At 39.8% G+C, this 26,332-nt stretch overlaps 1 protein-coding gene across 1 annotated transcript in view; it reads left to right on the top strand.

The window, feature by feature from the left end:
• helz (helicase with zinc finger) overlaps positions 1-26,332 on the top strand; it is a 59,437-nt gene that overhangs the window by 22,276 nt on the left and 10,829 nt on the right. Inside the window, exons 13-23 of the mRNA XM_054780489.1 lie at positions 1,096-1,222; positions 1,336-1,548; positions 3,376-3,515; positions 4,213-4,392; positions 8,290-8,391; positions 15,827-16,005; positions 20,055-20,173; positions 20,998-21,143; positions 21,999-22,146; positions 23,137-23,320; positions 25,321-25,549. Coding sequence (XP_054636464.1) covers positions 1,096-1,222; positions 1,336-1,548; positions 3,376-3,515; positions 4,213-4,392; positions 8,290-8,391; positions 15,827-16,005; positions 20,055-20,173; positions 20,998-21,143; positions 21,999-22,146; positions 23,137-23,320; positions 25,321-25,549 — 1,767 coding nt within the window. The remainder of the gene's footprint in view (positions 1-1,095; positions 1,223-1,335; positions 1,549-3,375; positions 3,516-4,212; positions 4,393-8,289; positions 8,392-15,826; positions 16,006-20,054; positions 20,174-20,997; positions 21,144-21,998; positions 22,147-23,136; positions 23,321-25,320; positions 25,550-26,332) is intronic.

The following is a 26,332-nucleotide window of genomic DNA, read 5'->3' on the forward strand; positions in this document are numbered from 1 at the left end:
TTCTAGAAATAAACTAGTTCATGCCATAGCAATTACAAGTTCATCTAGTAGCAAATATGGACCGCCCATGTCAAGTGCCAGCTCTACTGAATGCAGCAGCGATTGCGTTGTTCATATAATTAATGTTCATACGCTCCAACTCCATGGAAAAACACCGCAGCGAAATGGACACGTACATTAATATGTTAATGCAGACTGGGTGGGTGTAAGAATACAGATACATATAAGAAGCGCCATTTTCATCTGATACTTTGAGAGGAAGATAAACTTCACCATTGTACAAAGACACCGAGTGTGTATGTGGTCGGTTGCTACCCAACAGTATGCCATAAATCCTGATGGCATCGTGCTTTTTTCAGTAAAGTTTTGATACGCTAAAACCAAATATTTCATGTGTTGTCAACCTACCACAAGGTGTCAGGCTTGTTCTTCATTGTGAATTTGGTATTTCTCACAAGTCAACTTCCAATAACGTTTAATAACATGTCTGAGGGGATTTCTCAATAGAGGGAAATTTTCTTTTCAATGTGAATGAGCAGACCTCTTTTATTAATACCTCGCCCTATTGCTTTAAGAGGTTTTTTGGGGGTTTTTGTTGGAGTTTGCATGTTCTCCCTGTGAGTGTGTGGGTTTTCTCCGGGTATTTTGGTTTCCTCACACATTCCAAAAACATGTATGTTTGGTTAATTGGCGATTCTAAATTGTCCATAGGTATGAATGTGAGAGTGAATGGTTGTATGTCTATACAGAATGTGCCCTGCGATTGACTTGCGACCAGTCCAGGGTCTCACAGGGTTTTTTTTGTTTTTTTTTTAAACTTAATGTTCTATAACAAAATCTTAATACATCTTTAAATACTGACCTTAGTTATTTGGTGTTTATTAAGAAATTGTTTTTTTTAAACCAGAAAACGCCAAGAATCAGTTTAAAAAAAACTAATTTTTTTTTAGTTTTATGAGGGCACAAGCATGACTTCTGGAAATGAATCAGTTGAGTTCAGCTATTTGTAAAGTTGAACATTTATTTGAAATTTGTTTTAAGTCTATATTTATATTTTAAAATTTGTTATTCTAATTACGTTTGTTTGTTTCTCAGGTTTAACATCAGAGTGAACCTACAGCTTGTAAGCAGCTTCATGCTGACTGGCATTTCTGTGGGAGCCAAGTATGCCCAGAATGGACAACTCTTTGCACGTTTTAAACTCACAAAAACACTGTCTGAGGTATGGAGTTTATGTGGAATCTGATATGAATTTCCCATTGCAATACTGCCATCTCCTCTTATTGCGTTCTTTGCTCGTTAGTCCAATACAGGAGTATTTCTGTCTCCCATTAGGAAACACTGGCGGGACGACTGGTGATGACCAAGGTGCATTCGGTCCTCTTCCTGCCTCTGGGCTGGGAGGGCCTCAGCAACCAGCCACCTCCAGGGGTCAAAGAGCGCGTTTATGAGGCTGTGATTGAAGAGAAGACCAAGGATTACATCTTCCTAAGGATCTGCAAAGACTGCTGTGATGAACTTGGACTACAACCAGACAGAAAAATCCAGGTTTGGGTTTTATATGGGATGGAATACATGGGATACGTGAGAGTAAATTTAATAAATATTTAGGACAATCTTGCAAGCTAAAGCAGCTTGAAGAAACATTTTTTTTTTCAATTCTTGCTGATGAGTCCTGCTGATTTACTGTTGTAAACAAGTACGTTCTGGGTGCGCTGATATTCGGAAATCCATGACTTGCTTGGCCTCAGTTACATCAGTTACATTCCGGGTGGGCTCATATTAGACCTTTGAGGCGTCCTCGGCCCCACTTACTATGAGCTATACTTTAAGTATGGTGCACTTCCCCTTTCCGAAGAGGTGGCCCAGGGCCCAGCGCTACGTACAGTGTATGTGAGCCAATTACTGTACTGTGAACATTCCACACTAGTTCTGAAGATAACGGCCTTTCATAATACAAACACACTGAATTGAGTTAAAGATCAATACTGCAAGTAGATGTACACTTATGCAATTTTAATGGATTTTAACATTGTCTTTGTGTTAGGTTCAGATGACTAAATGTTGTGACTTAAAGTTGTAATTTTATTTGATCTAATACAACAGAAAAGTAAAAAAGAAATGACACGAATACTGAATCTAATTTGTAAGATACTGAATATGGAACATAAAGGCCAACCTTAAAGTGTTGAGGACATGTAAGTAATGTAATTATTAGGGTCGTCAGGAGATCTCATGAAACACGACAATATTTCTCATTTAGAGAAAATCTATCTTGCGGGGGAGATGTCAGCCAGAACTACCAGATTGTAAGCTATGGCATCGCTACTGTGAATGAAAATATACGTAATATGGAAGTGGCAGTGCGTCAGGCATGATTGGAACCGCACATTAAGTATTTTACGCATAACATTATCGTGGCAGTCCCACCTGCACTCGGTGTTCGGAGCGTCACTTGCTCATGATGTGTTTTTTTTTGTTGAGTTCAACAGCTGCCGCTGTGTTAAATGTCCAAGCAGAATCTGTAGTAATTTTACGCTTTATCAAAGTTACTTAAGATTTGTCAGATTAATACATGACCACTGCATATGACTTCTATCAAAACATGTGACAGTATAGTTTGGACCTACTCTCAGCTTCCGCACTCTAAGCATCGTGGGAATCGTTGTTCTTTTTAGTGTAAACGTAACGCTATCTGCAGTCTATTTTACATGTCTTTACTTAACTGCATGTAATGAATAGTAGTAGCAGCAGCTACAACTGTGGTCATTATTTTTACTACTTAGTTTTTGTTTCAATTTGTGGAAAGAAGTTCAACAGTTTAGAGCATCATGCTTAGGTCATGCAACGTCATAAAATGTACATGTATCATGACATAATGTTAACAATATTGTTTATATAATAACATGGGGGACATTAAACATTTCAAAATACACCTGCATTGATTTGTGACTATGTTAAATTAAAAAGTCTGTTTGTCCAGTCATATTTTCATTGAACTTTTCTTTAAAATAATGTCAATCTTGTGTATCATCTCGTCTCATGAAAAGACATCTCTAGTAATTAGGATTGAAAATCTATGATTTTTGTCATTTTATTGATACTGTTTTGTTACAATTTTTGACTTGTTGTCTAAAGAACCCTCGTCCTGGGCACATAATCATTTTGCATCCCCTACTACTGCCTGCTATTCCATTTTCCAATCACCTCTTGGGTTCCTTACCCAACATAGTCTCATTGCTATGTCATTGTCTTTGTCTTCCACACATCTGAGGTCCCTTTTCCCCATTTTCCTTTTTACTTTTTTAGTGTGGTAAAACGACTTATAAAAATACAGTACCTGCTTTTGTCAACTGATATTTGCCTCCACAACAGGTGGAGCTCCAATTCCAGCTGAACAGGTTGCCACTGTGTGAGATGCATTATGCCCTGGATCGCATCAAAGATAGCAAAGACAATGGAATCCTTTTCCCCGATGTTAGCTCTGTCCCAACCATCCCCTGGAGCCCCAACAGGTAATTATAAAATGAATAGACACTCATAAGTCACCTTTGATTCATATCTTATTTTTACATCATTTGTAATGTAAAACCAATCCTAACAATGTGGGCACACATCAGTTTATGAGATGACAAGTTATCCTTTGCCTTGCTGAGCCTAAAATGCCACCAGCTCCTTTCATCTTTTAGACCAGGATTAGTTAGCCTAATGTGGGTCTTTTGATGACTGCATCTTAAAGTAAAACATTACAGAAACCACAGTGTTAAAGTAACATTCAAAATATAAGGCATTGTCATGTATTTTGTACTTAGTGACAACAAAATCAGGACAAATTGCCATTGAACGCTCTCATTTAAAAAAAAGAAAGAAAAGAAAATGCTTTGTTTTCTCAAATGTCCATCTCATTTTGAAGTAGCATCCTGTCACCCACAATCTCTCAATTCTTAACCATTTTTTTCTTCTTCTTTCATTCCACATGTACATTCAACCTTCTCCCAAATGATCAATTTGCCTTTTTTGTATATGTTTGCATAGACTTATTGTTACATACAATCTTGTGTTTTTGAATTTACTTATAACATTAATGTAATGGCTGTGTCACTCATTGTTCAAAACCATCTCTAGTTAATAGGCAGTTTTCTTCTAAGTTAACTCTATTTAATTAAAACCTTGATTTAATAATTACTGGACCGATCCTCCCTCCACCCTCAGGCAGTGGGATGAACAGCTGGATCCTCGTCTGAATGCCAAGCAAAAAGAGGCCATCCTTGCGATCACGACCCCAATATCTGTCCCCCTGCCCCCAGTCCTCATCATTGGACCCTATGGCACTGGCAAGACGTTCACCCTGGCACAGGCTGTCAAGCACATCCTCCGCCAGGACAACAGCAGGTCCGTTTTTTTTTAAAAATGTGTATCTTTTATTGTTTATTTGCACTCACATTTTGGCCAGTGATACATTGTGTACACCGTATCACCCGACATACATAATCAAGCTTACACCAAAACAATGTTATGTCCACTTGCACAGTGCAGATATTGTGGAATTAAAGAAATCCACTAATATTAACCAAGCGCTGTGCTGTAAGTATGTTTGAGTGTAATTGATGGGACAATGTCATTTGAAAGGGGGCCTGATGTTTGCATCATATGGAAAGGTCAGTCTGAGGGTATGACTGAGATGGCAGTTGGGCAGAATGTGCGATTGTAGCTGCAGGGCAATGGAACCCTTGGGTTTTTACATTTAAAGTTTAGATTGAAAGTTTTTTGTCCATGCTGGTTTGATTAGAGCTTCTATTTGCTCATTGTTCAGTTGGTGAATGTGCTTTCACTTGAAACAAGTTGGTCATTTGAATGGATTTATGTCATTTGTGGTCATTGCACATTCTTGGTTTGTCATTATGAAACATTGGAAAATAATCCAAGTGGCATTTTTCATCATTAGTAAGAACTGTGTGCAGATAACCAAGTTAATTCTGAAGCTTCATCTGATGGAAACATTGTATATAACACAAGCACATTGCACAATGATTCTCAATTCAGTATGAAAAATGAATGAAATTCCATGCTGATCATTTAGTTTCATAATACTGTATGTGACAGCAGGTTGCCTATATGTAACATGAACAAGAAGAAATGTGTAGGAATGTAATATTTATTTTTATTTCACCCTGAATACATGTAATATTCAATACATGCAATATTTAATATTTACGATGAATTATAGATGCTTTAAAAGCCCGGACAAGAAGAGATGACCATTCTTGTTTAGTGACACAGACTTTAAATGACTATTAAAAAGGTATGACCTCTTATGTAGTCCAGTCAGGTGCAACAAATATGTATAATCGTGCATCTGAGTAGTTAATGTACCTTTTTAAAGTTGTGATTTCTTTTTGTGTTTTAAAAAATTTAAGGTAAAATAAGGTTTTAAATATGCTTAAATTGATATCAAGTAGAGATGCTCCGATCCAGGTTTTATGGTGCCGATTCTGATACCAATCATCCAGGACTGAAATCAGCCGTTTCCGTTCACACAGATTATTTTCAATTTATTTTATTGGCCTGGGGTGCTGTATAAAGGGAAAAGTCAGGACAATTCCAAGGTACCTTCACAGACAGGGTGCCCAAAAAAGGTAATTACTAAAAAAGTTAGCAATCGGTGTGTGCGTTTGTGTATATTTTACTTTTTCAAGAGAACATCCTGTATATCACTCGTGAGACTTCCAGAGAATAAGATGCCTTCTTTAAAGGCTTTGAATGTGAGAGTACATTGGTGGAGCTCTAGCAGGACTTCTGGTACGTGGGAGAGCACTTGGCAAACCTGGTGTCTTCCACCACTGATAAATGCTGGTCATCTCGTCAGATGAATTCAGTTCTTTTTCGGGTTATTTGCTTAGCCTTCTGCCTTTCACGCGCATTCGAGCAAGTGTTGTCTACATGTCTGCTTTAGCTGCCGTTTGACTGATCACAGCCTGAGCCTCAAACTCACCATCCTCCGTCAAGTGTTTGTTCTTCAAATGCCTTATTAAATTAAAGCTTTTTAACGTACCACCGCAAGATAGTTTTTGTGGCATGTGTTGACAGGTAAGTTCCACACAGCAGACACGATTGTTTTTGTTTTGGCATGCCTGCGCACAGTGAAGGAAAGTGGAAGGAGGATGCTGCCCAAGACGTTTGTTAGGGCAAGACACGACTCTGCACTCAGGGCTCACTGAAATCGTACTACCCACAGGTGACTGCTTTGAAAGGCATTTATTGGCATATGCCGATCACATGATTTTTCACGGAAATCAGACATTACTGATCGGTGGCTGATCAATCGGAGCATCCCTAATTTCAAGTGTTTGGAATCTCATATTCTCAATTGTAATTGTACTTTTTGCGAATTGAATTTTTTGTGAATGAATTTGTAACAAGACTTAACTTACGTAACTTAAGTAGATCACATAGCTTACATAAACCATATGCTGAGGTATTGTTGATTTAAAATAAAGAATTAAATATAAAAAAAATATTACAGCAATGCAAAAAGATAAAAAAGTAACAGCAGCATAAAGTAGCATATTGTATGTTTACTATGTTAACATATACAGCTACTTAGGGCTGGGCAATATGAACCAAAACTCAGAATATATTTGTTTAATATCGACACACAATATATATTCCGATAACTTTTTCCACAACGTGAGTTTAGACAAAGTCAAAGCCAAATATGGGTGCAGAGCCGTTTTATTAAAAGTAAAAAAATCTTATAGAAAAATAGCTCCTAAAATAAGTCCGTTCTTTTTTAAATAAATATAGAAAAAGTAAAATACACTAAGTCCCCAACCAATGAACACAATTGGTTCCAGACGACCGTTCTTAAATCGATTTTTTCTTAAGTCGAAAAAAATGTAATATTACCAATGATATAGGTACTACATGTACGTGTATACATATACAGTATATGCGTATGTATGTAAATATGAGTTTGGATGCAGTAGTAATATTAAACAAGGATAATTAATGAAAAAAAACAATAATAAAAATGATATAATAATACGTAATGATAAATGTTATTTACCTTTGAAGAGGAGTGGTCGAGCATACGTCGTCGTGGTGGAGGAGGAGGAGGAGATATTAAAAAAAAAGGACAAATCGTCGTCGTCGTTACACTCTTCTAAAGAGGTAGTGTTCTGTGGGTGGTGTAGAATTAAGCAGGCCTATTAACTCTTCATAAACATTAATCACACGCTCTGTCCGGGTTTTATCATACAACTACAACTTAGCCTTCCTCTCTCTCCCTCTTTTGGTCCCATTAGCAGTGTCACAGTGCCCTCTACTGGTCAAGCATGTAGCAGTATAAATATGGAGTTACAGTACAGTATGGGCAAAATACATGAAAAAATAGACCAGTCGGCTTGTGTTTGTATCTCCGAAAGTTCGCATGTCGGATGTTCGCAAGTTGGGGACTTAGTGTATAATCTTAAATCTTCTTTATAACAAACCTTTAGCTATGCTAATACCAAAAGCACAAAATATGAAATAAAGTGTCCGGTTTTTATTTTATTTTTTTTTACCAACCTATCAACTCCATCAGGGTTACCAACTGTCTGTCTGACTTTCTCGTACATTTGTGGTAGAGCTTGTCGTGCTAAATAATTGTGACTGGGAAGTTTGTTGGACATCGAAAGTATTGTTTTCAGCAGGTTTTTAAATGCTTTTTTTTTCCCAGCGTTGCAACGGGGACCATATCTTTAGCAATGTAATACGACACCGCTTTAATAATAGTGCACTTTTCCTTTCATGAGGAACGCAACAGGAAAAAGAAGCAAGTGTTGTGGCGTTGTTGTAGCCCGCGCCAAGTTTTAAGGTGGTGAAAATGACGAGTGCTTCCGCACTTGACAGTCACTTTTTCAAAATACCTCCAAATTACTGAGACACTGCCTTTTCTTTTTCTGACCCGTTCCTCCACCACAGACGTGGCTTCCTTCATGTTGACAATTGAGTGAGGCTTCTATTTTCCATGCATGGAGGAGGAGAGACGAGGGGGGCGGGGCAGGAGCCAACTCAGTGGCGCATTCACACGCACAGTGCAGAGTGAGACCTCCGTCAAGAGTTACTGCGCAAATCCAGCCTATATCGATATGAACAATATGCTTGTTTTTGATATCATGCTTAAAAGAAATATTAATATATTAATAACATCGTTATATCGCCCAGCCCTGCTGCAGCCACATGTGTACTGTTATTTTTACCAAGTTGCATAAGCATGATTTGTTTCTGTAATGTCTTTTGTCTCTACAGGGTTTTGATCTGCACCCACTCAAACAGTGCAGCTGACCTTTACATTAAGGACTACCTTCATCCTTATGTTGAAGCAGGCAATTCACATGCCAGACCTCTCAGGTATGGAAGCATGCTACAGATGTTATCGTCTAAAGTCTCATCGTACAATTTCATCTACTTTTGCCCATGCTATAGAATTTTTAATATTTATTCTGTGCATTTGAATATGAACTGGGGGCGGCATGGCTCAGGTGGTAGAGTGGTCGCCTGGTTTGATCCTCCGTACTCCCATCTTCATGTCAAAGTATCCTTGGGCAAGATACTGAACCCCCAGTTGCTCCTGATGCTGCGTCATCAGTATGTAAATGTGCTAACCGTGTCAAAGCGCTTTGAGTGCCTTGGCGGTAGAAAAGCGCTGTACAAGTGAAAGATCATTTACCAAGATGGCTTTATACATAAATGATAGACTGTATATGTCACAGGTGTCAAACACAAGGCCCGGGGGCCAGATGTGGCCCGCCACATCATTTTATGCAGCCCGCGAAACCCTTGGAATAATGCACGTCACCTTTGCCCTTCTAAATGTATTTGATCTGTCATTTTGACAGAAAAATTGCACTGCATGCGGTTCTTCTAAACGTCAGTATTATCTAATCATGCAGCAAGATATTCCAAGCATTTTTCAAAAACAAATACTTGAATGTCTGCTTGTCACCATGACATTCTCACTTCACTTCTCATTTCGAAGCAAGTTATCCATCAATTTGTTAGTTAAAATATAATAATCTAATGCATGGGCCACTATGTAATAATAATATGAGGTTATAGTCATATTTAGATTCATACAAACTGACAGTTACAAGTGGCCCTTTGAGGGCAGCCGTAACTGCAATGTGGCCCTCAATGAAAATTGAGTTTGACACCCCTGGTATATGTATACTGATAAGTTATACTGTAATATTATAATCTTTTGGTTACATATTGCTTTTATCAGGTAAACGCATATTTAAAAGGAAAAGTCTACTAGTCACGTAATTGATGTAGGTCAAGGGAGACAAACTGGGATATCAGAGGATGTAGTGTCTGTGTGGCAGTTGGCTTTTATAACAGAAGGGTTCACACCACAATCAATGGACCAGGGTAGTGTAGATTAACCACTTCTGAGTTCTGATAGTGATGTCAGAATAATGCAGCCACAGTCATGGCCAAAAGTTTTGAGAATGACACAAGTATTGTTTTTTGCCGCCTCAGTGTTCAGATATTTTTGTCAAATGTTACCATGGTATACTGACTTCTAATTACAAGCAAGTAATGTTTCATCATGCTGGAAAAAGCATTGTTCGTCACCAAACTGCTTTTGCATGAATGGGAAAAGTCGCTTTGGGAGGTTTTTGTGGTGCCATTCTTATCCATGGCTGTGTTCTTTGGCAAAATTGTGACTGAGCCCACTCTCTTGGCTGAGAAGCAACCCAACACATGAATGATTTCAGGATGCTTTACTGTTGGCAAGATACACGATTACTGGTTGTGCTCTCCTTTTCTCTACTGGTTTAAGCTTTTTTTTGGATCCCCCAAACAAGCTGGAAGGGGATCCATCAGAGAAAATGGTTACCTCAGTCTTGAGGAGTCCAAGACCTGTATCTTTTGTCAATACCAGTCTGTCCCTGATGTTTTTCCTGATGTTCCATTGAAGGAAAAATCAACCTTGATCATTATGGTACACCCTCCACTGTGCCCTGTGGAAAGCATCTCAGGTTGGATCTCTTTGTCATGCCATTAATGTTGAAAGCCATCAGGACCATTAAGGTTACATTTTTTTCATCAGAGAATAAAACTTTCTTTCACCTTTCAATGTCCCATGTTTGGTGATCTTGTGGAAATTCCAAACAGGCATTTTGTGGCGTGCAAGGAGAAAAGGCCTTTGAAGAATTTTTTTTATTCTTTAAACCCTCCTTCTCTTGCAGATGCCGTCTGATGGTTATTGGACAGCACTCTGTAGTAGTAAACCAACCTTCATTTGGGCTGAGGATCGTCCAGTTTCATGACGAACAGTCAAGTTGCGGCTCAGGGCCTGTGACATCTTTTTTGTTTACCATTTGACTTTTTTGTTCCATAACCCTGAGGATCTTTTAAGAAGTTTAAAATAACTGTGTTACTGTGTCCAATGTGAGCAGCAGTGGCGCGAGAGAGGCCTTGCTTATGCAGCTCAACAATCTACCACTTTCAAAGAGAGAAAGCTTTTTTGCCTTTGCCATCTAGCGATCATGACTGTGAATATCTGACAGAAAATTACATTGAATCCACATTTTTGCCGTTAAAAGCTGTGATCTTTGATCAGCTAATAAACAGCCTATTTCATTTTAATGGTTGTTGGCAATAAATGGCTTACTTATTAATTGCTTACATTTTTGCCTCAGTCCCATTTTCCTTTTTGTCTTTTGAAGCTCTACTTTGAACTTCCTTTAGATCTACTAGTGCAAAAAGTAAGTTCTTGGAATTATTCAGCTGGTCATAAAATTTTGATCAAGAGTGTATTATAAGATTTTTGAGTGACACTGTTATGAGAGGATTAGCAACCCCTGTTTTTACTCTATATTCTCTTTGAGTTAACAGTCACTCATAGTGATAAAGGCTTGTGTTACGAGATCTCCGCATTTCTCATGGAGAAAGCTGTCTCGCAAGAGCAGCGCAGCCAGAAAGCAAGTGAAACTTCACCTTCATACCGCCGTGCAATGCGCGTTTGGAAGCTGTAAAAACACCTTCACAATGCAACCCAACCCCTGACAGTCAGAAACAAGAAGGCAGAGTTTGGACACACTCATCCTGGTGAAACACGCATGGGTGTCTAAATTGTGGTGCAGGAGCCATCTGTGGAACGTGGCTCATTGCAGAAATAAAATAAACAAAAATCCAGCTAAAGTGTAAAAACAGAGCAAAAAGGCATAATGCAGGACTAGGGAACCTATGGTTCGGGAGCCAGATGTGGCTCTTTTGATGACTGCATGTGGCCCTGAGTCTTAAAGTCTTAACACTATAAAATGTGTTTTCATTTTTTTTCACCAACATTTTAAAGTAAAACATTATACAAATCACAGTATTAAAAATAACGTGCAAAATCTGAAACTTTCTTAAACGTCTTAATCAATCTGTCCATTGTCTACTGCAGTGCGGGTGGTCAGAGCCAATGCCAGCTGTCCTTCCAATATTTTGTGCCAAATCTCGATTATTGCTGGATAATGCCATAGCCTACCAGGGCCATTGAGAGGTCAAGAACACTTCCCTCCTCTAATCAAATAGTCAGCTAGCTAATTCTGCAGAGCAAACTCTTTTGATGAAGAAGGTGGCGAAAAAAAGAGTACTGAGCAAAACCATGCATCACCAGAAGTCGCATCAATGGTAAGATGTATCTTATTTATTATTGTATAGCTTCAGTATAAAAATGATCAATTCAGAGACTTGGTATATTCTAAAATTTTTGTTCTTGCTTAAAAACGCACGCATATTCAATATTAAAAAATATTGTACGGCTCTCCCGGAAATACATTTTCAAATATGTGGCTTTCATGGCTCTCTTTGCCAAAAAGGTTCCCGACCCCTGGTATAATGTAACTAGAAAAAGGCTAAAAGGTTGATACTAATTAGTCGGTGTCCATTCTCAGTCATCCAGGTCATGGTAAACCGCAAAAGGTTGAATCGAGGCAACTGGGCTCTTGTTGAAGATTTTACATCTTTAATCCAAAAGGGTTCTTCAGTTTTGAATTTTAGGTGTGGAGTTCCCCTCTATATATGTCCCTGGCATGTGCGCCCCCTTCGGATGGTCATCACGGGTTCTTATTGTGGTGGTCGGCATGGTCCGTGAAAGACCCCTCTTGCATTGCGATAAGTCGTTCATTGTGCTGGTGGCAGAACATCTCTTTAGTGGCTATTGGTTACCTAGAACATGACGTAGACATAAGCAGACGATGGCGTACATCTCCTCCTCTGTTCAGAGAGGACTTTTCAAGACTTTTCAAGACTTTTCAACCCAGCGGTCTCCTCTATCTAGAATTTGGACGTCGAAAATGAAGGGCTGACTCTGGGCCTGAAGAAACTGCCTTCTTATGTTGTGCCATACATTTATGTGGCGGTTGTTGGGTTCACCAATGTAGATGTTATTGCACTCCTCACTACCTTCCATTTTGTCCTTTGGGTGAACCATATTTTGTCTGAATGTGTTGGTCCTTCGGGGTTTCACTGACAAACAAGCCACGTAAGGTGTCACCACACTTGGCCTCCTGTTTCAATCCTTGGTCTCGGGTGTAAAGGCCCTCCTCCTCCTGGCAGATTTGACAAAGGCCCAGTTGGGATATCCACAGTTGGAAAGGGCTTTTGTGATGTGTGTCTGCTCCTTTTGCCATTCGTTGACTGTGGTGGAGATCTTTTCCGCTCTGTCCTTGAGTGTTCTGACCCCAGCTTGTGTTCCAGTGGGTGATGGGAGTCGTAAAGTAGGTACTGGTCATGTGAGTAACTTTTCTGTAGACCTCAATGTTGAGGCTTCCGTCCTCCCCTGCTTGCACTTCACAGTCCAAAAACGGCAGTGTGTTGTCACTGATGTTCTTCCGGGTGAATCAGATGGTGCTGTCCACGGAGTTGTGTTCGGCAAATGAATGTGCTTAACAGGTTTTGATCGTAACCCATGTGTTGTCAACATACCTGAACCAGTGGCTGGGCTTGGTTCCTCTAAAGTTGTCCAGTGCTTTCCTTTCCACTTCTTTCATCTACAGTTGGGTCACAGTGGGGGACACTAGTGAGCCCATGGTAAAGCCATGTTTCTGCTTGTAGGAACATTAGGTAAATTGGAAGTGATGCCAAGGCAAAGTTTAAAAAGTAGCTCACATATCTGGCGTCATCTTCCAGTTCTTCTGTGGCCGCAGTGGTGGGGATGGCTGTGAACAGCAAAGTGACGTTAAATGATACCAAAGTTTCATTTGCAACAAGTCTCAGGTTCCGGACCTTGTTAGGATGGAGTTTTAGATATGGTGTGGGGTGCCGCCAATCAGCGGAGTGAGAATGGTGACTAGATAGTTGACAATGTTGTAGGTCGGAGAGTTAATGCTGCTGACGGCCGGCCTGAGTGGGGCTCCTTTCTTATGAAATTTTGGGATGACATTTTCCAGAGATGCATGTGTTGCTTCCCTTGGGTACAGATGGCAGTGTATACGGCGGTCTAATCCTCCACCCTTTTCCAGTTTCTGAAGGCATTCAATGATCATCTTCTTGTGCTTCTCATATGTGTTGTCATCCAAAAGATCCATCAGCTGCTTCTTGTAGTCCATGGTGTTGAGGATCACAGTGCACCTTCCCTTGTCGGCTGGTGGAACAGTGAAGTTGTTGTCCTTCTTCAGGGATGTCACTTCTCTCCTTTCCTGTGTGGTGAGGTTAGATGGAGGTAATTTGGCACTGGAGAGCGCTGCTTACACTCTTGTCCTGTGATGAGGTCCACTATGGGGAGTATTTCCGGCGTGATGGTGAAGTTGAGTGTCTTGACTAGAACATCTTTCTCTCATCTTCCTTTACCTGTGATAAAGTATAGTTATAAATTTGTTACCCATCTTTCTTGGCTGATGGCAGGTGAGTCTTGTACTGGTGTGGTGGCTGGTTCAGCTACATGCTGGAACTATTAATGCTGTTACCCCTATTGAAAAGCCTGCATTTTAAGAAATGTAGGGATAGGGATGTCCCGATCCACATTTTTTGGGTTCCGATCCAATCTGATTATTCTTTATAGTTTTGCCGATCTGATCCGGTACCGATCGTTTTTTTAAAACATTAATAAGCTTTTGTTACAAACATACATTTGTGGAATTGAATATGGTTATGAAAATAGCTCTCCAAAGCATTAAAAATAATGCAACCAAAGTATTGTTTTAATTGTTTTACTTTTTTATCACACAGCATGACCAACAATATTTTTTGGCTTTTGTACCAAACCCCTCTGTGAGGCAGGTCCCTAATCCAATAAAAGATCAAATTGGGCAAAATGGGCTTGCAAAATATATTTAGCGGAGGACTAATCATTTAACATGGTTTATAGATCAATTTGTGGTATGATTTAGAACATATGACATTTTTTTTAACACATCTCTTAGGGCCCTATGAAATCCGTTTTATTTTTTTCCCAAATTCCGTTTTTTCCGTTTACATTGTTTTTAAAATTCAGTTTTTTACCTTTTCTACTTTACCAGCATAGAGTGTGCTATTTGGGTTAGTGAATAAAACGTCCATTAATTAAATGCAAAACACCTTACATTTGTTGATGCAATGCATCATTGGTCTATTTTGTCCAGTAATTGAGAAATGGATGTAGCTTGGTGTAGCTCTTCACCAAACTGTAATGCCCATACTTGTTATTAAGGAAGATGTAGTCATAGATGTAATTCCAATCACATTGCTAATGTAAGATATTTTACTGACACCCTTATTTTGTTTACACAATTAGACAAATGTGACAAACAGCGCTCATATTTTGAAGGCCGGAATATGTTGTGTGTGTTGAGAATGGCAATTGACGGTTGATACGCGCTGGGTGCAAGAAACGTGCCTCACTCTGAACCAGCACGTCGTCAGTGGGAGTTGTAAAATGGTCCTTACATTAAAGCAGTAAAACACAACACAGTTACGCAAGCACACACACAGCTGCACTAGCTAAACTAAGCGAAACCCGCTAGCTTCCATTCACACTCCGTAACAGAGCAGTTTCCAAGGTTTTTCGCCGCTGTTTGGACATGTTTAGTAGTGTTTGTGCGGTCCCTATTATAGGCAGCCAGCGGTTAGACTGCGACCTCCCTACACCATGACGCAGCAGTCCGGGCACAGTGAGAGGGAACTACCGCTGTAGCTACGGAACCGAATATCCAACGTGAAACCACGGTACACCGCGGACATGTCTGCATGGTGGTGTTGCGTTTTCTTCTTCTTGCGGGTGGCACGAGTCGAGTGGAAACCAGCTTTGAGGCGCATTACCGCACCTACCGTGTTTGAGTGTGGCTCAGAGTTACGTAGGTGATACGGCAACCGGATTGGCCCGATCTTGTGGAGGAAGCCGACAGGGGATCGGCTCCCGATCCGATCTTCAGGATCCCTAGTTGCAAATGTTGAACAAAGTACAAATTGCTTGCTAGAAATACATAAATATTGCATTATTTATTATGTTTATTATTAAAGTTATATATAACTGTGGTTTATTTGGTCTCAAAAAATGTTGACAGTAATAGCATTTAGCGTCAATTTGTGGGAGAATAAACATTTCAAAACGCACCTGTATTCTTTTGTGTCTTGGTTAAATAAGTTTGTTTGTCCGATTTATATTTTTTCATTGTACTTTTCTCGAAATTAATGTTCAAATTTTGTCTTGTCTCATTCTCGTTGACCCATTCTTGTGCACCGTTTTGTCTCATGATTTGGGTGTCTCTTAACACCTCTAATATAAACAGAATTAAGAATAAAAGTACATCATTGGTGATCTCCAAACTGGCAAGTTGTGGTTTGAAACAAAGTTTCCTATATCTTTCTACAGGGTATATTTTCGGAACCGCTGGGTGAAGACGGTCCACCCAGTCGTCCAGCAGTACTGTCTCATCTCCAGCACACAGGTCACTTTTCAAATGCCCACAAGGGATGACATCCTCAGGCACCGTGTGGTTGTGGCCACCCTCAGCACTTCCCAGTACCTCTGCCAACTTGACTTGGACCCTGGTGAGACATATTTCATGGTATTCGTAATAAAACAATCCAAGGCTCTGTCCTGTCACAAACGCAACGTGACAAAGTACATTGAAATTTGTTTTCACGATTCTTGGGAGGTCCCACCATTGTGTTTTCTAACTTCTCCTGAGAGTACATGACAGAGTATGTCTTATATAAGAAGTAGTAAACCGGCGAAGAACGGGCCATCTCGGACGCAAATAATGGTGTTTGAGAAGCGAAGCGTGGCAGCATATTAATATTTACCTGCCCTTTTATGAAAAATAAATGACTGAAACACACAGCATTATCTATCAGCACTTATTTAAGATATACATTGAATTTTAAACTCACTAAAACAAATTATTAAACATCTTATAGGGTCTGCTTTTTGCAAGACAGTATTTAGGGATGAACAGTCAAAGGAATTTTCCATTTTCTTTTTATGGCCTCTACTAGAGCAATGTTCTTACTAGAGCAACGTTCTGTTCAGGTTAAGTCGTAAATGCAGCAAAGTCTTATCTTTGGATCAGTGAAGTACTTTATATTGGCCAAGCTCAGTTGCGCTACACTAATTGATGCTTGCATTATTTGATAGCGCAGTGTATGTCAGTTAAATAGATTCAAGATTGAAGTGTTTTATTGTCATATGCACAGCAAAACAGGTAGTTAGACTATGCAATGAAATTCTTAGTCTGTTCCTTCTCCCTAAAAAAGAAAATGAATAAGAACAGAAGAGACAATAATAACAATAAAAACAACATTAAACAATTAAAAGCAACAATACAATGTTCAGTGTTAAGAGTGTGTGTGCATGTGTTGTGTGCGGCATGGGTGATTCATTGAGAAGCCTGATGGCCTGTGGGTAAAAACTGTTTGCCAGCCTTGTGGTCCTGGACTTCAAACTCCTGTCCCATCTGCCTGACGCCTGAAATAGAAACCATACAGTTTATCTGGACTGATAAGTTGCAGTCCTAACCTATTTATTGCAAAAAGTATGGTGGCATCCAACACATATTGTATCCTATGGCCGTCAACTAAAGAACAAGCTCCTTGATCATGCAGGGAACCCTATAAGAAAAGTCCTGCTCATCCAGTTCCAAGTAGTCTCCATAGACTCTGTAATCTTCTCTTGACAGGGACCTTTATTCAGTGAGTGATGAAAGTCATTTAAATAGCAAAAGACAATGTAAGCAAACCACTTCATCAGCGGGGGCAAATGACTAACACATAATATGTCAGTAAAGAAGGCTTCGTTGCATGAGAACACCAGCTGCCTATTTTTATGTTTTTTACATCATTAGCCCGTCACGTTCTGGCTGAAGAGCTCGCCTGGTGTTTGATGGTGATGTAAATTGTCAAAGAACAGAGGCAATGGCAATTTAACATGTTGCAATTGCAAATTACAATTGCACATCCTCTACACTTTGCTTAGGCACCCCCAAACAGATTGTCAGGCTGTTTTACATTTCCAAGTATTATTTTATTCTAGTCATGTTTAGACACATAGAATATATTGTCTGAAATGTGGGACTATTTTGACATGCTTAACAATAATTACCAAACCAAATCTTTTAAGTATTTTTTTCAAGGGTTGGATTTCCAAGCTACTTCCCAGTCACATTTACTGTGTGAAAAGGTTGCGAAAAGACTCCAGGCATGAATGACAAAGGGTGTGTGGAGTGAAAGAATTGCCATTTATTATTAAGTAGTCATCTTTCCCAAAGTATCACTGCATCATTTTACCCCCTGATCATTGTTGCCTTTGCTTATTATGCTTCTGTTGTCCAATTCAAGCTCCATTATCATCCCAGTGGCAGATGGCGGTTATGTGTCATTACATGTAATTGTGACCTCTGATTTAAAGATAACATCTTCAAGGCTGTCTTCGCTGTGTCCCAGTTGGAACATTTTCCTTTATGCCAGCATCTCTGACTGTTCTCCCTTCATAGCAAGTCTTGGTTTCTTTACCTGGGGAAACATTTCTATTTGTAATGACCTGTGTGTATCATTTGTGAGCAGTATTTGCCTGTTATTTGTTGGTGTGCATCAACGCTAAAGAGCAATTAGTCAGAATTTAAAGGTGACAGGCATGTATTGGGCGGTTTTATAATGCCTATATATATTATGCTGTAGCTTTTAGTTGTTACTATAATGTATTTTTTTCCCCCAAGCATCTTCAGAACATTTGTTTAACAAATTGGTTTAAAAAAAAAAAAAATTAAAAAAAAAGTCAACCCGACATTTTCCTACATCGGAACCTAAATTGTGGTCCACCACATTTCATTTTTTTTACGGATGTCATTTTAACAGCAGTTTACTGACTTCAAGAAAACGTTTAAGAACATAAAGGCAAAAAACATTGCACATTGAGGTCTGACACCAAATACACTGTTCACAAGGCTGCCTGCCTGTCAGATTATTTTATGTGTCCTATTGGACTCTGGACTCTCTTCTCTCACTCTAGTTACTAAAAATGAATCCATCTTTCCTTTCACATGTAACAGAAGTTGTTGGTTTTTTCAAGTTACTGTGCTTCACACTTTAAAAACTGCTGCAAAAGTTTACAAATGTCCAATATTGGAATGGCTTTACATTGGTTTGTGAACAACGGAATGTGTTTAAATACATAAGATAAACGTTAAAGTAGTGGTCTCAACTGGTGTGGCTGCAGGGCCCACAGTCAACCCTTACTGACAAGCAGACATCCAAATAGCGTAATTTTTCAACCACTTGTAGAGTATCTTACCCAGCATGTCTTGCGGGTTGTAGATGTGGATATAGTTTTGCCTGTATGTTAGTGTATAAGCATTATTTTGATACACTAATAGTCTGTGCGGTGCCAGTTGGGCTTTGTGCTTGATTTATGGTAACTTGTATTCGTTTTGTTAACACCAAGTTAGATAGGCATCTGTTAATGGCCGTCTGTCCATTTGTCACTGTGTTAGCAGTAAATGTTGGTGGCTCGTCGCTTTCAAATAAAGAGCATTTCTTTCAAGCAAGCTGAATATGCCTTGACCATTTCCTGTGCGACTCTGGAACAGGCTCTTGACCCACCAGTTGAGAATCACTGTTTTGAAGATATATTGTGACAATACAGTTAGGATTTTTATAGTTGAATCTGATTTGTTAGATTTTATTGTCCATAGTCGACTAATATTCAAATGTTTTTTTAAAGAGCAAAGCTAATGGTGATCCTGACAAACAGCTCTGAATTGCAACTTTTTCCTCCTCAAATACATAGCCTAAAACACTCCAATAAACAAATAAACATGGCAGGTGTACAACAGTACCAGAATTTCTTTAGTGATAGAAAACAAGACGACAAACCTCCAGAAAACGGTCTTTGTTGGCACACATCTGAAAAGTGCACATAGAATGAGGAAAAACGTGGCCAGAAAAACAACAACTTGTCAAAACGCTTGAGTTAGCAAAACAATTTCTTGTATTAAAATTCATATATATAATATAAAATGAAGTTGTTGTAACACAAGTTGCGCTTCTTTCTGGAGTCATCTGTAACCTTTTCAAAATACTTAACCACATTGGTTGATTTTTTTTTTCCCCCATTGATGTTGATGGTCTTCCTAGCGTTCAAAGCTAGCGCTCACCTCAGCTCCTTTGGATTGTGCCAATTAAGCGGGTGATTTTATTAATGCATGGTAAGCAGGGTTTCCTCCAGGGCACAGGTGTCAAACTCAAGGCCCGGGGGCCAGATGTGGCCCGCCACATCATTTTATGTGGCCCGCAAAAGCCTGGGAATAATGTGTGTCAATAATGCACTTCATCTTTTTCTTTTTTAAATGTATTCTTTCATTTTGACAAGATTTTCTAAACTATTATCTGATCAGATATTCCAAGCATTTTTTGTTATCCTGACATTTGCACTTCACTTCTCAATTCAAAGCAAGTTATGCATCACTTTGTTAGTAAAAAATCTAATAATCAAATGCACCTGATTGGGAGCAAAATGGTATTGCATGACATGACCAAACCAATATTTTACAGCCGAAAATTGTCCACTTGCTTAAATGTAACTGTTGTTTATGCTTTCTGTTCAGGCATGTTCACTCATATCTTGTTGGATGAAGCTGCTCAGGCCATGGAGTGTGAGACTATCATGCCTTTTGCCTTAGCTAGCAATACCACCCGCATTGTGTTGGCTGGAGACCATATGCAGGTAATTGCCAAGAAATGTCCTTGCTGCCATAACTTGCAGAGTTAATTGTTTACATTTGTATGCTGTAAGGATTTGCTTTTCCTAACACTGTCGTACTTTAAATCAAAATGTGTTTGAGTGAAATATGCTGTGCCTACTGCAGACAGTCAACCTTGACATTTGTTTCAAATCAGTAGAGAACAGCCAGTGTTAAATTGTTCTGGAGAGCAGCTTTGCCACAGATAGTATGAACTCAGGGTGTCAGTTAAGCTTTCCAAGACAACAGATGGAATTAAAATCTTATTTCCTCATCTCCTGCTTTCTAGACAGCCCTGAGGATTACCAGTAGGTAGTGTATGAAGCCTCTGCAAAAGTCCACGCCGCAAAATTGTTTTAATTACTCGTAGACGCTATCTTTGGAGCAAAGAAAAGCGGATTTAAAACTGTGCACATGTGCATCCATCTGTCCTTCACTCAGTAACTACATTGTTTTATATTCTCCTTCACATTTTCTGCACAATAACTTGAATTTTGTTACTGTATTATATATTCTATACAGTATTTTTAAGTGAGTTCAGTTGTTAGTAAAGGCATGGCTTCTCTTGAGTCGATATCATTAGTTGTGTAGGACACAGCAGACATACAATTCCAATCCCTTGTTGATTTATCACTCTTAACTGCTTTTGATCAGCAACCAGCCTAAAAAATTAAGACACATTTCTGGCAATCGGGCTTGTCAAGCTTGATAGAAAATAATTTCACAAGCTTACACTTGTACGAGGAAGAATAAATTAAGTGGTTATGTTATTTTCCTCCTGATTGTTCTCCCCTTTTTTGATTTGCAGCTCAGCCCATTTGTGTACAGCGAGTTTGCCCGGGAGCGAAACCTGCACGTGTCCTTGTTGGACCGACTGTACGAGCATTATCCTTCTGAGTTCCCGTGCCGCATTCTTCTGTGCGAGAATTACCGCTCCCATGAAGCAATCATCAAGTAGGTGTGAGCACTCAGCTCGCTGGCCTGTGCTTAGACATTGACAGTAGAAGTGGAGAGATGACATGCTAAATAATCTCCATGGCAATTGCTGTGTTATTGCGATGACACCTTTCAGACGGTGCAACTTCCCCAGGCCCACACACACACACACACACACACACACACACACACGCTACATTCTCGTGTTAAACGACGCCAACACGTCAGATAATGAGGTTTGCGCATTTGGAAGTGAGACCTGAAAGCAGTTTTGGACAGCTCTGCACGCTGTGTTTTCCAAAGTTTGTTTTTTTAACACCGAGTTCCATTGACCGAGTTCCATTGACGTCAGTACAACCCGGACTTTCTTATATGGGCATGCCCAGGCAAACACTGTAGGCCTGCCCTCCCCCGGGCTCTGCGTCGCTTGTACGGCTCCCAGGAAATGTTTGTTCAGGTGTGCCTAAAGAGGCAAGCATCAGGCAGAAGTGGTTGGAGTTGCTGATTCCCGGGCAGGAAGAGAAAAATATGCTCACCTGTCAACATCATTTCACACGGGACTGTTTTGTGAACATGGGCCAATACGAAGCTGGACTATCCGCCAAACTGTTGCAAAGCCCGACGCCTTTCCAACGCATAAATTACACAGTCCGTTTGGCGGGAGACAGGAAACACTGCAGGAAGAGGTGCAGAGTCTTGAAATCTAGAGAGCTTTCTGTGCGGGTTATCATGTGTAGCTGCTTTGTAGGAGTTCAGAATTCGATAGAAAGGCCCGAAAATTTGTATAATCGGTCCCCTTTAAAGAGATGTAGAAGTCGCTTTCATTTTCAGATTGAATCAATGATTGCCTTTCTCCTACCCCTCCTACTACAGCTACACGTCAGAGTTGTTTTATGATGGAAAGTTGATGGCAAGTGGAAAACAGCCTTCTCATAAGGACTTCTACCCTCTCACCTTCTTCACCGCTCGAGGAGAAGATGTCCAGGAGAAGAACAGCACTGCCTACTACAACAACGCTGAGGTACTGTACAATGCATGTGCAAGTAGACCATTAAGCTGTCTAATAGTTTATGGTGTGTCCTTAAAAACAGTAATGGTGTATATTCAGATAACCATTGGACAGCAACAGTATGTCATCAACATTTGGTACAATAAATTGTGGGAATTTTTTGTATCAGTTATGTGGTTGTAGCTTGCTCTGCTAATACGAAAATTAGTCTCTTAAATTTCCCCTTATGTTTCATGTAGCTAATTAAGGATGGATGGATGGCGCTGCAATATTGCCTCTGTCCACCAGAGGAGCTCAGAGGGAGGCAGACATTTTAGCTCCCAGGCACCAATGAATGCGCTGCTCAGACACAGTGCATTATGGGAAAACTTTAAAAGAGTTGGAGTTTTATTCATTTTAAACTTGTATTAGTACATTTATGTATATTTCTCAGGTGTACCTTTTGAGTGTTAAGTTACTGTGTGATGAGTTTAGTGTGGTTTGTAAGGTAACACCGTGAGTCAGACTGTTAGATTGTTATACTGAAGTAGCGGCTTATACAGCGGAAATTATGGTAAATTGCCACACTGACACAGGACAGTGTGTATCTGTTGACATCATTTAAAAAAAAAGTTTCTTACAAATGTTTTGTGGTGTCTTTTGTAGGTTTAGCTCCAAGTGCAATACATTATTCCTGGCAATAATATTTCATGTTTGAAGATGATAAAAAGATTAAAGTATTAAATTTACAGCCCACAATGATAGATTTGTGGTTTTTCACTTGAACACCTGTTGCCTTAGGCTTTACAACAGATCCACTTTCACATTTAGACCAGTTCCTATTTTATGACCTTGCCATACCATGACCGGCATTTGCCGCATACTGTATATCCTCCTTTCAGCTTCGAACATTACATTACCACCATTGTTGCAGCCAAATTTTTTAAAATGAAGACAGTTTGTCTGCCACTTGGTTGCAAAGAGACCTACAATCTGAGAATTTTATCCTTTTTTGTTCCTCAGGTTTTTGAGATTGTGGAGCGAGTAGAGGAGTTGCGCAAGAAGTGGCCAGTGGCTTGGGGCAAGCTGGACGAGGGCAGCATTGGAGTGGTTTCGCCATATTCCGATCAGGTCTTTCGCATTCGTGCTGAGCTCAGAAAGAAGAGAATGTATGAGGTCAGCGTGGAAAGAGTACTCAATGTCCAAGGTGAGAAAAAATCTGCTACCGAAGTTATTTTGCATTAAATGTAAGCTAACATACATACCGTATTTTCCAGACTATAAGTAGCTTCGTGTACAAAGCCTAGATCACAACCGGTCATACAGGCGGTCTACGTGCAAAAAAAACCCCACAAGAAACTTATTGAGGACGTGTGACGTGCTGATTTTCAAACCGTAGGTTCGCCGCAGAACAACCGCAGAGGTTCTTGGTCATGTCAAACTCTATGGGCACATGTTTGTTTTCAGGTTTCAAGACAAACGTCCATACATGTGTCTTTTGTACGTTTTGCCATGCGTGTCGCACGCAACACATGCACCCCACATTGGTAATTAGTGCGGCCAACGCATGTTCAGATATTTTGTATGTCCTCCATGTGTTTGGAGGTCTTACTCCTTCATGGTCACCACAACTACATTCTGTACAAACAAAAAAACACAGCGATTTGGGGAACGCCGAAAATCACACGATCAAAAAATGGTCTGGTTGTGACCTTGGCTTTAGCGCATCAGTCAAACTATGAAAAAACATAGTGGCACGTGCCAGTCCCCACAACGGGATGTAGTCCGGAATTAATATGTTGCAAAGTGGGTCATGATTGTGTAGAAATTGCAAAATGTTTGCAGTAAGAGCATTGCTAGTGGCTGTTCAAGCTAATATATGTTAATATTCGGTGCATGTAAATTTAGCTTCGATCTAAATTGTTGCTGGGTACGTCATGACTGTGGAGAAAAACAGACAACTATGTCTGCCGTTAGTGGCTGTTAGACAAGGTACCGTACATGGATGAATGAAGGAAGTCGAATGGTCGCACTTCGATGTAAAAAAAAAAAAAAAAAAAAAGCAGCCATCTCACTGCCGCGACCTGTATTGTTTCTATGCAAGTTGTGTCCAACTGTGTTCTTAATGTATTTTTTAGCACAAAACATCCTTTCTGTCTAACAAAGACGCTAGCTTGCTAACAACCAGAAGTCAGCTACGTAGCCTGTCTGTCATCAGCGATCAACTCTCAAAAATATTTACACATATAAAACAATTCTAAATGTATATAAATGTCAATTGAAAGGGATAAATGAGCATCTTCTGTTTTGTAAAGTTTTTTCTTGAATTCAATTCAATAGTGTTTTTCACCTTTATCAAAATGCTTGCATTTTAAACTTTCTGTGGCTCCATTTTGGGTTATTGAGGTGAGAAACACTATTTAATTTAGAGAAATAACTCATGGCAAAACAGGAAGGTGGTGTGCTTGTGGTGTCTATGCAGTCCCTTTAAGGTAAAATGTTTACTACTGCAGTGTTTCAATGTCACGACTGTTAACTTGTGCACTGACAAGATTTATGTTATTGCCACAAGTGGTAATGGTCACAGAAGTACACACAAGCCACTTGTACCCAAAAGGCCTTTTAATTTTTATTCATAGGCTTTCCATGTCCCCAATTTCCGCTATTAATATCTGTCCTCAGCATTCCCCACTGCAGTTATCAGTCCTCACATTGACCTTCATCAATTGTCATTATAAGCACTACAAGAGATTCTGCCAATTACTGGTCTGCTTAAGCATCCTGCATCTTCCAGTACCTTCCACCCAGATGCTTTCTACAAGTCGTTAGCTTGCACATTAATCACACATGAAACACATGGATGCATAGACACAAACTGCACTCGAGTGAATGCCTGATTTGAAATTTGTCATGCACAGAGGAGTTTGTTTTTGTGATCTATCAGCAGCCTCCAGAGCCATAGATTGGATTACCACAGGCCCGTTCATCTTCATTCATTCATTCATTCAATTTTCAATACCGCTTGTCCTCATTAGTGTCGCGTGTGAGCTAGAGCCTATCCCAGCTGACCACCTGACTGTGAGGCAGACATCTTAACCACTAGGTCACCGTGCTGCCCTATTATATATTTAATAGCTTCAGTGTTTATTAAATGTCTTAAAGCAGATTGACTGAGATCTGAGATACCCAACCAAATCATGTTTCTAGGTAAGCAGTTCCGAGTGCTGTTCCTGAGCACTGTGCGGACGCGGCATACCTGCAAGCATAAGCAGACGGCCATCAAGAGGAAAGAGCAGCTCGTGGAAGATTCCACAGAGGACCTGGACTATGGATTTTTGTCCAACTACAAGCTGCTTAACACAGCCATCACAAGAGCTCAGTCGCTGGTTGCAGTCGTGGGAGACCCAATTGCACTGTGCTCTGTGGGACGCTGCAGGTAAATAATTACGTTATTTGTTTGAAATGAAGGGGGGGGGACTACCTGTGTTGGTGACCTGTTCTACAGGTTTACTAAGAATTTTTCACAAGCCAATTGTCAAGTCACATTGTATGTATATGATCTGTTAACACAACTTGCAACTTACCTTCGAAAGAACGTCTGTGTGATGATGAGCCTTCAGCTGCTGCTTCAGACTGCAGCCACGTTTACCGTCATCTCTCTACACGATGCGTTCAGTTTTTCTTTCGGATGGGTTGTAAAAGTTATTAAAGTATATCCACAAATTGGTGCGTTGTTTCCCATCAAAAGTGCTCCCGTTACCCACGTCACCGGCCACCAGCATGTTGAGCAGCCAATGTGCTGCATGCCAAGCGAGGATGCATTGCTTTAGTTTTAGTTTTTGACTGAAAGATTACACACACACACAATAAGCAGAAATGTCATGCATTTTAAATGTCTGATAGACCACCCACTAAAATTTTCATCCGGCCTCGTCAACCAAAACTCACACAAAACTCGTCACGTTTTAGTCATCAAAGAGCCATGTTTAGCTCGTCACAGTCTGGTTTTTGTCATAAAAACAGCTTCGGCAGCGAACAAATTTTGTTGACATAACAGACACAGGTTTTCCCTTGATACACTGCGGTTCAAGTTTTGTGGCTTCACTATCACGATTTTTAAAAAATATATTAATAAAAATTATATGGAATTTTTGCCTTAATGGCCAAATGAAATAAAATACAAATGTAAGGCATTCAAAGATGTTGATGAAATGTAGTA

The sequence above is a fragment of the Dunckerocampus dactyliophorus genome, chromosome 6 (assembly GCF_027744805.1).
Source record: "Dunckerocampus dactyliophorus isolate RoL2022-P2 chromosome 6, RoL_Ddac_1.1, whole genome shotgun sequence".
In the NCBI taxonomy this organism is placed as follows: Eukaryota; Metazoa; Chordata; class Actinopteri; order Syngnathiformes; family Syngnathidae; genus Dunckerocampus; species Dunckerocampus dactyliophorus.